Source organism: Coenobita brevimanus, chromosome 27 (assembly GCF_032717465.1).
Source record: "Coenobita brevimanus isolate Jiangsu-jjx chromosome 27, ASM3271746v2, whole genome shotgun sequence".
In the NCBI taxonomy this organism is placed as follows: Eukaryota; Metazoa; Arthropoda; class Malacostraca; order Decapoda; family Coenobitidae; genus Coenobita; species Coenobita brevimanus.
Window position 1 is genome coordinate 4,045,001 of NC_136980.1, and position 17,500 is coordinate 4,062,500.

Sequence of the window (17,500 nt, forward strand, 5' to 3'; positions counted from 1 at the left end):
TGTAGTTATTTCCTCTGTTTTCTGTAATTCTTGTAGTATGTCTTTTCTTCATCTGCTGTTTTATGTAATTCTCAAAGTGTCTTTTCTTCATCTGCCACTCTTGTCATCTTTCCTCCTGCCCATTTCTCTTTTTTTTTTTCTCTCTCTCCTGATAATTTAACCTTTCTTTCCTTGTACCGGTTGTTACTTGAATTTTCATTTTTTTTTTTTTCGTAACTGATCCTTTGCTTTCCCTTCCCATTTCTTCTTCGTCTGTTTGGTCGTTCTCTTTCCTCAGTGGTGGAAATAGTTCTGTCCTTAATACCTCAAAATTGCTAGTTGTATGAAAGCAATAATTTACTTGTCTTCTTACCTTAGAGAGTTGAATGCTGTGTAGCCCGGTGATAAAGTGCATGCTTCGTAAATGTTATGTCTTCAGTTCGATTCCCAGTCATAGTTTTTTTTTTCTTTTGTTGTATTAGCACTCTGTACCTTCTACAGCAATAAACATTCAATTCAGTATCATAGGGATCTGTAGTACCATGTTAAAAATCCTGGTCCGCAGCGGAATTCGAACCTGCATCGCCTCGTCCCTGTCCTGTTCCTGCTCACGGGCAAAGGGGCACGTAACCAACTGCATGACGTCATCGTGAACGTATTTTTAACCAGCAGCAGCGAAGTCAGTGGTTGCAAAGGATAGAAAATGGTTGCACACGTTCATTGGAGAAAACAGCCTATACAACGTAGACTAGCGCGCCACCTAACCTAACAGTTCATTTCTCCCTAACCCCTCTCAGTTTTAGCTGGACAATTGACTTGTGTTGGCATTCAAGGATACTCACTCCTACCTTGTAACAGTGGCTCGTCGAAATTCATGAAGCCACGACTTAGCACTTCTTCGTGACTGGCAGCATACCGTACCCCAGCTTTCATTGCCTGTTACCACTCGACGCTCAAGATGGGGAGATAGCAGTTTTAGATCAGGTTAAGATGAAACGACCATAATGGAGATCAACTTGAGAAAAATCGTTCAGTGGTAGTAAAGTAGAAAAGACTCTGGTATTGAAGGGGTTAAGGGGAAGGCGGTATTAATTCCAGGCGTGTCAGCTGGTGTAATTCCAAGTCATAATGGTTCGGCTGGGGAGTTTTATGGAAAGTTTTAATGAATGTTTGGGAAATGAGTTGGGAGGAATTTGGGTAAAAGGAGAGAGTGTGGGTATTGTGTGAGAAGTGGGGTTAGGTTGTGAGTGAGAGAGAGAGAGAGAGAGAGAGAGAGAGAGAGAGAGAGTAGGTCAAAAGCGCAGTGAATACCATTTTGCTGTAAAACGAAATAAATGGCGATGGACGGGCTGATATGAGGCTGGAAATAGGTCACAGTAGAGAGAGAGAGAGAGAGAGAGAGAGAGAGATTATAATGTTTAGGAGTACACAAAAATACAAAGAAAATGACACAAGAAGTATAACAAAAAGTGTATTGGCTGAAGTATACTGAAGAGAAGTGTAGCGTTTGAGTGTAAGTGTAATGTGTGTGTGTGTGTGTGTGTGAAGTGGGTCAAGGACGGTAAAGGGCGAGTTTGGGCCCATGGGTTGGATCCACACGGCTGCTTTAAGACTCTCCCTTCTCTTACCCCCCCCCTCCTCTCTCTTTCTCTCTTTCCTCTCTTTCCATCCACACTCCCCTCTCTCACTCCCCTCTCTCACTCCCTCTCGCTTCTTCTTCCTCCTCCTCCTCTACCCCACACCACTCTTCTCTCCTATTTTCTCTTCAACCATCTTTGTTTTCTGCCCTTACCTCTTCTTCCACCTCCTCTCCCCTATCCAATCCCTCTTCCCATTCGCGCCATCCTCTCCTTTGTTTGCATCTTATCTTCCCTCTCCTTTGTATCACTTTCCCCTCCTTTCCTCCCCTCCCCGTCCTCCCCTCCACCTACTCCTCCTTGCATCACCTCTCATCTCCCATCCTCTCTGCTCTGTGTGTCATTTCCATTTCCCCATGCAATATTTCACCACCATTTCTTTTCTCTCTTCCTCCCTCCTTTTCCTCGCATCCTTTCCTCCTCACCTCCCTTCCTCACCTCTCCTCTCTCTCCTTTTCCTTCTGTTTCTCCTGTCCCCTCTTTCCCTCCCTAGAATTCCTTTACTATCTCCTCGTCACATCACTCATCTCCACCCTCGCTCTTCCTTTTGCGTCGTTTCCTTTCTTACATATTTTCCACATCCTTCTCATTTCTCTTTCTCCTTTCCAACCTTTCCTCTTCCATTCCCACCCCTTCTCTTCCATTCCCACCCCTTCTCTTCCATTCCCACCCCTTCTCTTCCATTCCCACCCCTTCTCTTCCATTACCACCCCTTCTCTTCCATTACCACCCCTTCTCTTCCATTACCACCCCTTCTCTTCCATTACCACCCCTTCTCTTCCATTCCCACCCCTTCTCTTCCATTACCACCCCTTCTCTTCCATTACCACCCCTTCTCTTCCATTCCCACTCCTTCTCTTCCATTCCCACCCCTTCTCTTCCATTCCCATTCCTTCTCTTCCATTCCCACCCCTTCTCTTCCATTCCCACCCCTTCTCTTCCATTCCCACCCCTTCTCTTCCATTCCCACCCCTTCTCTTCCATTCCCACCCCTTCTCTTCCATTCCCACCCCTTCTCTTCCATTCCCACCCCTTCTCTTCCATTCCCACCCCTTCTCTTCCATTACCACCCCTTCTCTTCCATTACCACCCCTTCTCTTCCATTACCACCCCTTCTCTTCCATTCCCACCCCTTCTCTTCCATTACCACCCCTTCTCTTCCATTACCACCACTTCTCTTCCATTACCACCCCTTCTCTTCCATTCCCACCCCTTCTCTTCCATTTCCACCCCTTCTCTTCCATTCCCACCCCTTCTCTTGAATTCCCACCCCTTCTCTTCCATTTCCACCCCTTCTCTTCCATTCCCACCCCTTCTCTTCCATTCCCATCCCTTCTTTTCCATTCCCACCCCTTCTCTTCCATTTCCACCCCTTCTTTTCCATTCCCACCCCTTCTCTTCCATTCCCACCCCTTCTCTTCCATTCCCACCCCTTCTCTTCCATTCCCATCCCATCTCTTCCATACCCATTTCCCTTTCTCTTTCATCTTTCCCATCTTCTCGTCACTATCCCTTCCTCTCCTCTTTTTTTTTCCCCTCTCATCTCCGCATCCCCATCCCTTTCTTTCCTTCCATCTGCACCTTCTCTGTTTTTCCAGACCCCCCTTCTCCCTCTCCCGTTTTCGCATTCATCTCATTTTCGCCTGTGCATTTCCACCTCCTGTTTCTTCAGTTTAGCTTCTTTCCTTTTTCCTCGTTGCATTTTCTTTTTGCTACTCTCCCCTTCCTCTTTCCCCCCCCTTCTCCCCTTCCCCCCCCTTCTCCCCTTCCCTCCTCTCTCCTCCCCCTCTCCTCACTCCTCGCACGTACTTTCCGTTCCTCTCCCCCTTCGCCGCATCCTCCCCCTTCCCCCCTCCCTTCTTGCATTAATATCCTGTCTCATACCTTCACGCGTCCCTTTTTCCTCCCTTTCTCCTCCTCCTCCCCCTCCTCCTCCTCTTCCTCCTCCTCCTCCTCCTCCTCCTCCTTTTCCTCCTCCTTCCTCCACTCCTCTCCCTCTTCTCTCTTCAGCTGTAGTCTCCTCCTCTCCTCTTGACATCATCCTCTTGCCTAATCACTCTCTTTCCCTCCTTTCACACACTTCTCTCTCACCCACCTCTTTTCCCTCTACTTCTTCTCCTCCCTTCATTTCCTCCTCTTATTCTCCCCTTTCATTTCCTCCCCTCTCCCCTACCCCTCCTTTTTTCCTTTTTCACATTGCCATTCCGCCTTGCACATCTCACATTAAAATCTCTTCTCCCCATTCCCCTCTCTCCTTTTTTCTCCCTCCCCGTTTCCCTTGCCTACGCCTTCCTCTCCTTCCCTGACTTTCACCTCCCCTTTCTTCTCCATCCCCAACCCTCTTCCTTTTCTCCCTCAAACCTTTTCTCCCTCCCCAACTGTCCACCCACTTTCCACCACCTCACCTTTTTTTCTTCCTTCTCCCCATCTTCCTCCACCTTCTGTCGTTGCAGTAATGTCATTCTTTAAACACTTCATGCATTTTTCTCCCCCTCTCCTTTCTCTCCCCCTCTCCTCCTCTCCCCCTCCCTCTCTTCCCCCTCGTTCGCTTTCCATCCAAACATTTTTCTCCCGCTTGCCTTCTGTCGCTGCATAATTTTCTCACTTCCGAATTTGAAACCTGGCAGTACAGACCGTAGATTTTTCTATCATCATTATTATTCAAGCATATCAATGTGTGTGTGTGTGTGTGTGTTTGGTATGCTCTCCACTCTAGACGTGCCTATCGAGTGTTTATATAGATAAGCTTATTTCGGGGAGAGAGAGAGAGAGAGAGAGAGAGAGAATACGAGAACACCCCCTCGTAATGTTGCCAAAACCAGGTCAGATCAGTATAACCAAGTGAAGCTTAAGGAAGGGTTAAGAAAGTGGGGCTTCTTGGGCTTAATTCTTTGTGGGGCTGGGAAAGAAGTGGGTTAGCTCCTCGCCAGGCAACACCCTATCAGCCTCTGTACTCATTTGACGCTACCAAGCCTTGTGTATGTGTGATGCGATTCCCTATCCATCCTCTTGTTCTTTGGGATTATTTTAACTTGCCTTCACTGCCCCACTGCAACGCCCATTTTTATCGGTACAAAGTGTATTACCCAAACCCCAATTCCTCCCACTTACTCCTCGTTGCTCTCACCTCGATTTCCTGAAGCCCCCTTTCCCCAGGTGTGTGTGTGTGTGTGTGTGTGTGTGTGTGTGTGTGTGTGTGTGTGTGTGTGTGTGTGTGTGTGTGTGTGGTGGGAGTATAGATGGATGGATGGATGTGTGTGTGGTGGGGGTGTAGATGGATAGATAGATGTGTGTGTGTGTGTGTGTGTGTGGTGGGGGTGTAGATGGATGTGTGTGTGTGTGTGTGTGTGTGTGTGTGTGTGTGTGTGTGTGTGTGTGTGTGTGTGTGTGTGTGTGTAGATAGACAGAGATGAGATAAAACGTGAATGAAAAATTATTCCGTATATCATGACCCAGAAAACGGTGCCATGATAGGGGTAACTTGTAGGAGTTATGACTCGATAAACTTTGCTCAACTTTTATCAGATTTGCCCTGAATGAAACGGATGACCTGACGCGACCTGACAGGGCGGGAATTGACCTAAATAAACACAGATTGACCTCGCTGGCGTGGACGAGGAGGGGTTGAATGGACGCGGAGAGGCTTGAGGTGACTGGCTTTGACGTGCTTGGATCCGTTTGACTTGATTCGGCCTCACAGAATAGGTCGTAACTGAGCTGACTGCACCAGAATGAAAGGCGAGGTGAATGAATCGGATGCGAGAGAGAGAGAGAGAGAGAGAGAGAGAGAGAGAACACTGCAGAGACATCCTACATATTGCTCAGGGTCAAATAATACATGAAGAATTGACGCAGTGAGAATCAGGTTTAGGTTGATGATGATGATGATGATGATGATGAGGAGGAGGAGGAGGAGGGAGAGGGGTGGTGAGGGTGGAGCGAAGGATGGGAGGGACAATGATGATAATAGTGATGATATTGGTGGTTATACTGATATGGAAGGAAGAAAAGGTGGATAGAGGAGGAACAGAGAGCAGAATAAGGCTAGACAAAGGGAGAGATGTAGAATAGGGAACTTGGTCTGAAGGGTACAGTGTGTGGCCTTCAGAGAGAGAGAGAGAGAGAGAGAGAGTACTGGTGGTGGAAGAGTGGTTGTATGGTTGTTGTAGTGGTGGTGGTTGTCATGATGGTAGTGATGGTGATGATGTTAATGATGAATGGTAGTGGTGGTGGTGGTGGACGTTGTAAAAGTAGTCGTCATTTTAGTGTCGGCAGTTGAGTGACCTTGGCAGAGAGTGTGCCCTTTGCAGTACCGCACTAATGTTATCGACCTCACACTGCACGTACTTCCACACACCCACGCCTGCCTCACCTCACCTCCTCTCCTCTCCTCTCCTCTCCTCTCCTCTCCTCTCCTCTACTCTCCTCTCCTCACCTTACACCCACCCATCTCACTTCACTTTACTTTTATCTCACCTTCACCCACCTCACTTCACCTTATCACTTTGCGTATCACTTCACCTTATCTCACATACCTTCTCCATATTTCACCTCACCTCTCCTTGCCGCATTTTTCTTGTGCCTCTCGTCACTTCACTTCAGAGGCCTGCGCTTCACGTCACTTCGCCTCATCTCCACATCATCACCACCGCCTAGAGGACTTCTTCATATTTCATCAATTTAATTTCATCCCTGTTCCCCCCCCCCTCTCTCTCTCTCTCTCTCTCTCTCTCGATTCACCGTTCCCTCACTCCAATACTATTTTCATTGACATTTAGGAGAGGAAGACATTATTTTTCTTTGCTGAGGCAATTTATTTTCCTGTCATTTAAATATTCACTCGATTTTTTCATTTGATAGATTTTTCTTTTCATTATGTGTATGTCATTTTGTCTCTTAATTGATTAGAGTATTTTATTAATTTGGAAATCTGCCTACTCACGTTTTTATTTATTTATTTATTCATTTATTTTTAATCGCTACTCATAAAGAATCCCCAAAGTGTAATAGTATTTTATATCTTAACGGCATCTGGTCATCTATAATTCTGTATCTCATTTTATCATATTGTATTTTTCTGCCCTAAAGAATTATACACCACCTTTCTTAGTGCTGAATATTGTCTGTTTTTTGCAATACGAAGCTGGAAGTCTCCCTGAAATGTCTGTGTTTTTCTTTTATGGTAAGGCAAACTGATTCACATGTTTTATTAACCGCAAGCAAATTGAGTTTATTATTTTCTGTAATTATATACCTGTTTCCTTAATTACAGATATAAAAACCAGAATCTGTGGAAAATTTAATAAGAATGGGTTGAGTAGGCTGGGGTACATTTGGTTTAGGGTTGAACGAACTAAGAAATGTTACGTATCCCTGACGTAGACCGTCCAGAGAAAGAGTTGGGCCAAGCATTGTTGTGGTGTGGAGTGGGAGGCCCTTGGCATGGTTATTGTGTCCACGAGCGAGGGCCTTCTCTGTGTGTGTTGGAGATTACACGCCTTAGTCATCCCCCCATTGTATATGTATTGCAGTTCTGTAGTGCTTTGGGGTCTAGGAGAGGCTGGGAGACTTTTAAAACACACACACACACACACACACACACACACACACACACACACACACACACACACACACACACACACACACACACACACACAAACGGAAGAATTAGACAAAGAAGGGGAATATGAACGATAAAATTTGGATTATATTGACAGCCAGGGAAAGTGTGTGCAAAAATACGAGGATATGTGAATGAATGTGAAAAAGAGAGAGAGACTGAGGTAATGGGTGTATGTGACGTGGTTGACGTGCAGGTTGAGTTGGATTGAGAGAGAGAGAGAGAGAGAGAGAAATAAGGTGAAGGATGAGGGTTGGTGATGAGTGCTGGGCTGGAATTAAAGTTGTCCTGTGGAGAGAGAGAGAGAGAGATGGAATTCCCCACTTCATTCTGTCTCTCTCTCTCTCTCTCTTATTATCCCAGTACAGCGCCCCTTTTCGTAATCCGGTTACGCTGATACTGCAGAGTGTGTTTGTTTACTTCCTCGTGTATCTAAGAGAGAGAGAGAGAGAGAGAGAGAGAGAGAGATGACCTCATTCTTAGGGAGGATGGATGCGTGAGGGAGGTATGGGCGGAGGAGGAGGAGGAAGAGGAGGAGGAGGAGTCACATGCTGGAAGCTGTTAAGGAACGTAGGTCTGAACCAAGTAAAGGTGAAGAGACTTGAGATGGATGTTGTAGGTAAATCAGGCATGGGGTGGTGAAGGTTTAGGTCAAAGGTTTCTCCAAGAAGAAGAAGAAGGAGAGAGAGAGAGAGAGAGAGCTCTTTCCCATCTTCTAAATCCTTTTTATGAACCGTACAAGTTACAGTTAATGGAAACATTGTCTTGTAAGTTGAAGAAAAAAAAAAAAAACTTGAGGGAATTTTATAGGAATGGCAGATAGTTGCAAGTATGACGAGGTTGTTCATTGATTATAAAACTTTTGTTGAAACTTATCGTAAAAACATGCATATTGAATTATTATTATTGTTATTATTATTATTATGATGATGATGATGATGATGATTATGGTGTCATTGTTATATTTTGTTTTTCATTTACCATATTTTCCATGCTGCAGCCAGCAGTTTGTAAGAGAGAGAACTGCTTGCTGACATTAAGAAGGTAAATGAAAGATTAAAATAGAATATCAGCGCAGTACATGAAAGAAGAGACAGGCGAGGGAAATGAAGACGAAGGAAGCGGAAGCACCTGATGAGGAAGGAAAGACTGCAGTGGAGAAAAGCAGAATGATATGCTTTGATTATTCTGGGGCGAGGCTTTGATCTGTGACCTTATTTCGGAGGAAGGGGAGGAGGAGGCGAAGTAGGAGGAGGAGGAGGAGAAAGTCCCGGTTCGCGCTGGAAGAAGAGAAGGAAGAACAAGAAGAGTGGAGTAGGTGGGAGGAGGAAGAAGTGAAAGGAAGGAGGGAAAGAGGTGGGAGGAGGAGGAGGAGGAAGTAAGTGATGGAAGAAGAAAAGGAAGAACAAGTACATGGGCATGGAGAGGAAAGAGGAGGAAGAGGAAGAAGGAAATGAGAGGAAGAAATGGAGAGAGAGAAAAAAAAGGTCGAATAGAATACTTGGTGTTACTGGAGATTGACCTTGACCTCTGACCTTTTATTGGAGAAGAAGGTGGAGGAGGAGAAGGAGGATAGAAATCGAGAGGTCAGGAGCAGGAGGAAGAAGAAAAAGGAGGAAGAGGAGGAAGAAGAAAAAGGAAGAGGAGGAAGGAAGAAGGACGAGGCAGAGAAGCTGCAAGGAAAGAGGAAGCAGGGGAAGAGGAGAAAGGGAAGAAGTGAGAGGAGGATATGGCGAAAGATGAATTAAAATGATGATGGTGTTAAGGAAGAGGAGGAGGAAGGGAAAGGAAGAAGACGAAGGAAGAGGAAGGGAAAGGAAGAAGACGAAGGAAGAGGAAGGGAAAGGAAGAAGACGAAGGAGGAGGAAGGGAATGGAAGAAGACGAAGGAAGAGGAAGGGAAAGGAAGAAGACGAAGGAAGAGGAAGGGAATGGAAGAAGACGAAGGAAGAGGAAGGGAATGGAAGAAGACGAAGGAGGAGGAAGGGAATGGAAGAAGACGAAGGAGGAGGAAGGGAATGGAAGAAGACGAAGGAGGAGGAAGGGAATGGAAGAAGACGAAGGAGGAGGAAGGGAATGGAAGAAGACGAAGGAGGAGGAAGGGAATGGAAGAAGACGAAGGAGGAGGAAGTTGAAAGGTGAATTCATGCAATATCATGCGCTTTGACGTCCATCATGGCTCCCTTCTCTTCCTCCTCTCTTTTCCTCTCACCTCTTCTCCGTCTCTCCTCGTCAGTTCTGTCTTTTCCTTCCTTCATTTCTCTTTTTTTTTTTCTGTTCTCCTCTTCATGTGGTCTTTGTTCTTCCCTACATCTCCTCTTTTACTCTTTCTTCTCCTCTTCATCATCGTCTTTTACTCTTTCTTCTCCTCTTCATCATCGTCTTTTACTCCTCCTCTTCCATCTTTCTTGCGGCTTTTAGTCTTCAGTGTAACCTCGCGGATATGTTTACCTGGCAGAGTAAACACACACACATACACACACACACACACACACACACACACACACAGTTTGGCTCGATCTTTGCACAAGTGGTGTGTGTGTGTGTGTGTGTGTGTGTGTGTGTGTTGAAAGGGCTGAGGTCATCGCACTGAAGGGCTATTATTATTATTTTTTATTTTTTTATTTATTTTTTTTTACATTTTGAGGGATAATTTTCGGTTGAGTTAATTGTGGGGCAGAGGAATGGAAGAGTGGTGCCGCTGAGAGCGTTTTCTGCGCTAAAATCCCCCCAATAACCATTCTCTCTCTCTCTCTCTCTCTCTCTCTCTCTCTCTCTCTCTCTCTCTCATTTTTAGTTTGTTTCGTTATTTAAGAATCAGCAGTCAGATAATTCCATTGTTTCCCCTTTTATCTCACCCTACATTCTCCATTCATTCCCTCTCTCTCTCTCTCTCTCTCTCTCTCTCTCTTTCATTTTTAGTTTGTTGCGTTATTTAAGAATCAGCAGTCAGATAATTCCATTGTTTCCCCTTTTATCTCACCCTGCATTCTCCATTCATTCCCTCTCTCTCTCTCTCTCTCTCTCTCTCTCTCTCTCTCTCTCTCTCTCTCTCTCTCTCTCTCAACACCCCGAAGATATTGATTCCAGTCTTCAGGCGCCCAACTTGTTCGGACACCTCTCACACGTTTCACATTTTCTCCCATTTTCCGCCTAATTATCCCTTAACACCGGTTCTACTTAATGTCATAGTCAATGGCCTTAATATTCCTGTACACCTGCATGTCGGTCATTGCCCCAGAATTGGTGTTAAGGGGTTAATGGAGGGTTTGTTGTCATTGATCGAACGCGCCATTTTGCTGGTTGGCGCCGACTCCGTGATGCTCAACTGTTCCATAACTCCGGCATGATGGGTCGCCGGCGCACAGTTTTTCCCCCAATGATTTTGTTGTTTTTCCACCTTTAAGCACTTGTGTGTAGTAATTTGCTCTTGGGATTAGCGTATTGGGTTGATATTTTGGTGGTTGTAATGTTCGGCAGGGATATCATGTGAAAATATAAGGTTTGAAGGGATTCACTTGGCAACATCTTGTTTCTCGTGCTCTCTGTCACTCTCTGGCACTCCCTCCCTCTCTCCGTCACTCTTTCCCCTCCCTCCCTCCCTCTCCATCACTGTTGGGTAAGGAGGGCGGTGTAGGAGGAGGGAAGCGCGGTGTCTCTCTCAAACTACCACAGACCAAGGACCGAAGCCGCTGGAATACTGGAATTATGGAAGAGGTGGAAGACGAGCTGGAAGCGGAGGGCAAGTGAAAGCCCGCCCACCTCCCAGACGGACTTCTTTAAAAATTCATCCTCGCAAACTCGAAATTTGTGTTCCCGGAGTAGTTTTGGTGGATTGTTGGCGTGAGGACTGTGACCGTCAAATCCCTCGCCCTGTGTGTGACCGACGGGAATTTGTGAAAACGGTGAATTAATTTGTGTATTAGACGAAGGAATTTTCCAGTCGTCAGTAGGAAGCGAAGTAAGGATTTTATTTTTTTTTTCCTTGGTATGTCTTGAAGGTTTCTTGGTGTTTGTATAAGATGTTCTCTCTCTCTCTCTCTCTCTCTCTCTCTCTCTGCCGGCGGCGTCTTGAGTAACGTAGCTCTAACCCCTTCAGTACGATCGGTCTCCACAGCAAGGTATATGAGACCCTGCTTGCATACTTTCATGTTGTTGTTAATTTTTGCTTCACAGTTTCAAAATAAACTTTTAAAGGGAATAAGATGGCTCCGTATGACTTTATTATTTATATTGTTAACCTGACGCATTAGTCTTGGGATGATAATCGTAGTTAAAGGGTTGAATTGTAAAGTGTGTAACCCCTTTCAGTCCGTCGACCGTCAGTGCTTTAGTCTCTCTCTTCTTTTAATAACAGAACAGAGGAAGGAAAAACAAATGAGTCTTGCCTCTTCCAGTCAGCTATATTCAGATTAGGAGACTTAGAGGAGGAGGGTTAGATAATCCTTCACTCTCTTGCCTCATCCGGTCTGTTATATTCAGATTTGGAGACTTAGAGCAGGAGAGTTAGATAATCCTTCACTAACCCTTTCTCTTTAAGTGATCTGGATGAATAAAATCGTCTGAAGGCAAGAACGAGAGAGGAGAAACGTCCTCGGATTGGAGAGGTCCCCAAGTTGGATAAAATCGTCCATTGGTAGCCAGAATAAAGGGGAGGAAGAGGTGCTCGGGGTGATGGGGTTTAGGGGAGCCAGCTAAGCCCACTAGGATACGGCCCATTGTAGCTAAGATAGTGTTTGCCCCTTACCTATAGACTTTAAAGCAATATACATACATAAATGATTACACACACACACACACACACACACACACACACACACACACAAGTAGAAGGTGGATTTGATCAAGAGGAGAGAATGAGAGGTAGGTCAAGCACTTGCAATATTTTACTTACGTGCATAATATATACTCACACACAATCAATATTCTTACACAGGCAGCGCACGCAAAAATAAACGCACACAGACTTGCATATCAGGTTACACGCAAACAGTCACGAAATTATCACTATGCAAATTCTCTCTCTCTCTCTCTCTCTCTCTCTCACACACACACACACACACACACACACACACACACACACACACACACACACACACACACACACACACACACACACACACACACACACACACACACACACACCTTCCATCAACTTGTTTACAGGTGATTATTTTTTCATATAGAGGCTTGAGAGTTATTGGTTAAAAGTGTGTGTGTGTGTGTGTGTGTGTGTGTGTGTGTGTGTGTGTGTGTGTGTGTGTGTGTGTGTGTTTCAGAATAACCCCTTTTAACTCCTTTTTCCTGAAGGACCATTTTTTCACATACCCCATCACCCCGACGACCTTTACGGGTATGACAAGAAGAAAAGTGCAAAGTAAAAGAGTGTTAAGTAGAAAAGTGCCAAGTGGTATAAGTTTAAGGGTTCTTTGGCGTGGTGTAAGGAAGCCATATAAGTGAGTTAGCGAGTCCTCTTAAGTGGCAGACCAAACCCTTTCACTACGGGTGTCTCGCAGTGGGAGGAATGGCGCCGTTTTGCTATATGATTTGCCTACCTTCCAGACGATTTTATTTTGCTTAAGAAAGAACTATGATTGAAAGAAGTAAAAAGATATAAATATAAAGTTACGAAATAAGAATAGATAAAAAAAAAATAAAAGTCTAAAAAACACGTTCTGTACAGTGAGATTTTTTTCATTTTCGTGTTGCCTTCCGTTAGACTTTATGTATGCAGCTTAAGAACACACACACACACACACACACACACACACACACACACACACACACACACACACACACACACACACACACACACACACACACACACACACACACACACACACACACACACACACACACACACACACACACACACACACACACACACACACACACACACTTTCGTCTCGTAAAAGTGCTTGGCTTTTGCAGGAAGAACGAAGAAAGGATAATGCAAAAATCCTTCCATATCTTGTTTTTCCTGGAGAAGACAATCTCTATCAATCTGTCCATCTATCTATCTATCTGTCTATCTATCTATCTATCTATCTGTCTGTCTATCTATCAATATTTTAATTCTTGTATCTATTTAAGAGTGTCCGTAAGATATAGATTTAAAATAATGGAATGTTGGGTGGTGTACTGAAGTGTTTGGTGTCTGTTTATTGTGTGTTTGCTTTGTTTAGGGTGTGTGGATCGGGTTTAGGTGTTTTACTGCTTCCTAGTGTAGTGTGGATCGGGTTTAGGTGTTTTATTGCTTAGTAGTGTAGTGTTAGTAATTATATTAACCTAAGAATTATAACCATTAAACTTGAGATAAAAAGATACTTACATTATCTCTATGCTTTGTGCCAGGTACTTAAATTTGACACCTTCAGTATGATTTATTATTATTATTATTATTCCCAATACTATTCCTCCTACTATTACTACTACTACTTCTGCTACTACTGTTACTACTGCTACTACTACTACCGACATACTTAGTCATCTTTAAAACTTTCAAAGAAGAAGAAGAGGGATTTATATTGCCTACCTTTTCATCTTAATTAAGGATGACTTCCCTTAAACATTAAGTGAAAATCATCTTAGTCAAAGGAATATTGTAAACTGTATTTAACCCTGCCAGTTGGAAAAGTAGTTTGAGTAAAAGTGTTTAGATTCAGGAAGGACAGAATACATGGAGGCGATTTGTTTGTGGCCACCCCTTACAGAACACGTCATTGTACTGAAGGTGTCATTGTTAACTTACTAGATGGTTTCATTGGTGTTAGCTTACTAGTAGTGTTAGAGAGTAGCCTCAACTAACACCGGGTAGATACTAACACGCTGCGTCTTTCTCTTTCCCTCCCTCCTCCTACCACCTTCACGCACATGACAGAGGAGGCAGCAACTCGTCTTGTGTAGACGCCGGCTTCCATTCGTCACCGGAACAGCCGACTTCGACTCAAGAATCGTCGACATTGGCCCAAGAATCGTGGAAATCGAGCCAAGAATCGTGAAAATCGACCCAGGTATCGTGGAATCAAACCAAGAATCGTAAAAATCAAGCCAAGAATAGTGAAAATTGACCTAAGAGTCTTCGGAACCAGAAAGTTACCCTGCCTGATTAATTAACCTCACCTGGCCTAATTAACTCCGCTGGCTTACGTGTGCCACCACCACTACCCATCCAGCCCTCGTAAGACGTGCCCATGATGTCTAAGTGCCAGTGCCAAAATGGTGCCACGTCCCCCTGACCCCCGTGCTGATTGGTGCCTCTACCTCGCCCCCAGAGAGGCTCTTACATCCACCACCTCGACCTACAGTTGTCCCTCTACCTCCACCTAAACCTCCACCTCTGCTTCCACTTATTCTACTCCCAGGCTCCATCTAAACCTCCACCCACGGCTCCTGCTCCCCCTCCAAAGTTACAATCCCCTCCTCATTAACTTTCTTCAGCACCCCTCTTTACCTCCACCTTCAGGGCCGATTGATCCACTACATCTAGCTCCACCTTCTCCATCTAGACCTCCACTGTCATCAGCAACCCCTGTCACCACCTCCATTGATCCCTCCACATCTACCTTCAACACCAGTGATCTCCGCCATCTCCATTCACGCCCCGCACCACCTACCTCCATAACTAGATATCCCTTCATATCCTCCCTCAACCCTACCCGCATCTTTAAGTGCGGTAAAAGTTGGCTATGAGAAAATTTTAAGCTGAGATAATATTAAGTGCATCAGAAGCAAGGAACTGAAAATTAGAAGTGAAAAAAGAAAATATCTCGTCTGCCATAAACAAAAAGATTTAGTAAAGTTTCGGAAGTATAAACAGAGAATTACTGCGATGAGGCAAGGCATGTAATAAAATGTGAAGGTCAAGACATCGACATTATCACCACACACACCCTTCTTCACACCTGCGCTACCCAGACCTACCGGCAGCTGTGACTAGTGCTGGAGGGACCCCTGTGCTGTGCTGTTCTCAAGTGTGCAGCATCGTGAATAAGTGGCAGTCCAAGTGTAAGAAAGTAAGTAATTTATTGTAACTGACTGGTGTTACGAAAAAAAAGGAGGGACTGTAAGAAGTAAGTGTAAGGGAAACAGATTGAAGTACTGAAGTGAATCGGAAATAGTAAAGTTAATAAAGTACGTAACAGAAAATAAGTGAAAACAGTTTGAATAAGTGTGTAAACGAGGGGGCATCCTGTTGTAAAGAAATATTCTTTTGGAGTGGCCCAAAGAGAAAGTAAACAGAAAATACAGAACTTGAAAGAAAGAGACGAAGAAGAGAGGGAAGAAAATAAAAAGTAGTTTGGACAGACAGACCTGAACAAAAATATCTGTTTAAGTGAGAAATAAAAGTGTGCCTGAAATAAAGGGAAGCAAAACTACTCTTTGTATTCGATTGAGGCGGGAAAAATACCAGTGAGCCTGAGAGGTAGAGACAGTGAGATAGAAAGGGGAGGGCGGGTGAGAGAGAGGGGTCCGCCCATGCTCTCCCCTACGGCCCTCTATGTGGAGTGTGGGCGGTGGGTGGAGGAGGAGGTGCCTGGGTGGAGCTGGGGTTGAGGGTGCTAGCAACTCAACCACCGCCACCGCCCCCTCCACCCTCGCCACCATGCTCTACTACACCCTTGAGCCTCAGTTTAGCGCCCTCATCTTCTCCATCGCCTCCCGTCATGAGAAGATCACCCTCCTCCCTGACCCCCTCGCCTGCTACGCCCACGGACCGGGATGGGCGGGCTCCGATGTGCTGGCGTACGTGCACACTTTGGGGGTGCAGCTGGCCGCCCTAGGAGATCACTATGCCTGCCTACTCACACAGGGTAAGTAGGTTAGCTTTGCCTGATTATTTCTTGGATTGATTCGCATTTCTCTCTCTCTCTGTCTCTCTCTCATGTGTGTGTGTGTGTGTGTGTGTGTGTGTGTGTTTGAAAAATTGAACAAACTTTCTTTCCAACTTAATTATTTTAATTGTGTGTGTGTGTGTGTGTGTGTGTGTGTGTGTGTGTGTGTGTGTGTGTGTGTGTGTGTGTGTGTGTGTGTGTGTGCCCTTGAAAAGAAGTGCGCTAACATTCATACCCACTTTTTTGAACATCTTTGCATTGTTGGTGCTTCTTGGTTTTCTTCCTTGCGGTTTTGCTTGTCGCTTGCTTGTCTGGCTTCTCTCGTTACGTCAGCAGAGGAAGTGCGTGTAATTGCTTGCAAGTATGACGTGTGAAGGAGTAACTGTTAGATGATGGAGAGTAAGAGACTAACGAGGAGAGTGTATGTGAGTGAAGCGGAAGGGGGGAGAGGGAGGGTAAGACCGAGGATTAGATGGAGGATGGAGTGGAGAGGTATATGAGAGAGGGATGTGTGAGTTTGGGGAGGGCAGCGTAATGGCATGGGACAGGGCGACATGCAGGCGATTTGTTTGTGGCCACCTCTTACGGGATTAAGGCGTCTGGCTATAGATAGAATGTATTATTTATATTTTTAAGTGGATAATGTAGCACTGACGTTTTGAAGATGACGTCAGGAGTGTGTGAAAATGGTTTATTGATTGACGCATTGAGGTATACAGTACTAGTATAACGCTGGAATGTAAAATGATGACGTGGAATTGACGTAGTAATGACGTTTCGAAAGTATGACGTCAGAAAGGTGGAATTATTGAGGTTTTCAGAAAATTTCGGGAATGTGGCGTCAGAGAGGATAGAGATGTTGATATGACGGTTTGAAGATTAATATTGTAGAATGTATGTTAACGTAAAATGACGTAGAATTGACGTAATAACCACGCTTAACTTATATGGTGTTAAAAAGTGTGTACGGTCATGTTATTGATTGTATTACCGTGTTATTGCACCGGTGTAATATGCTGGAATGATATTTACTTGTGGAATATTATCTCTCTCTCTCTCTCTCTCTCTCTCTCTCTCTCTCTACACACACACACACACCACGGTCCCCTTGCCTGATTCACCCCTCTTATTGATTGAAGGGAGGAGGGGAGAGGGGGGGGTGTAGGAGGATGAGCGAATGGGGAGGTAGAGGAGAAGGGAAGGGGAAGGGAGGGAAGAAGATATAAATGGAGGAAGGAGGAGAGAGAATACAGGGAAAGGGAGGGAAGAGGGGGAGGGAAAGAGGAAGTGGGGAATGAAGGGAGGAGGATGGAAAAGTGATGTGTGGGGAAGAGAATGGAACATGGGAGAAAAGGGAAAGACGATGCGTGAATGGAAAGCGAGGTGAAAGACAGATGAAATAAGAGCAAAGATAGAAGGATAACTAGGAAG

At 44.9% G+C, this 17,500-nt stretch overlaps 1 protein-coding gene across 2 annotated transcripts in view; it reads left to right on the top strand.

Moving 5' to 3' along the window:
- Positions 1 to 17,500, top strand: part of LOC145394551 (uncharacterized) — an 83,605-nt gene that overhangs the window by 18,175 nt on the left and 47,930 nt on the right. Inside the window, exon 1 of one of the 2 annotated variants that reach the window (XM_080268388.1) lies at positions 15,696 to 16,048. The exons of the other annotated variant lie outside the window; for it this stretch is intronic. Within the exon in view, the coding sequence (XP_080124514.1) occupies positions 15,736 to 16,048 (313 nt within the window). The 5' untranslated portion in view covers positions 15,696 to 15,735. Of the gene's footprint in view, positions 1 to 15,695; positions 16,049 to 17,500 lie in introns of those variants that run through there. 2 annotated transcript variants of the gene reach the window in all.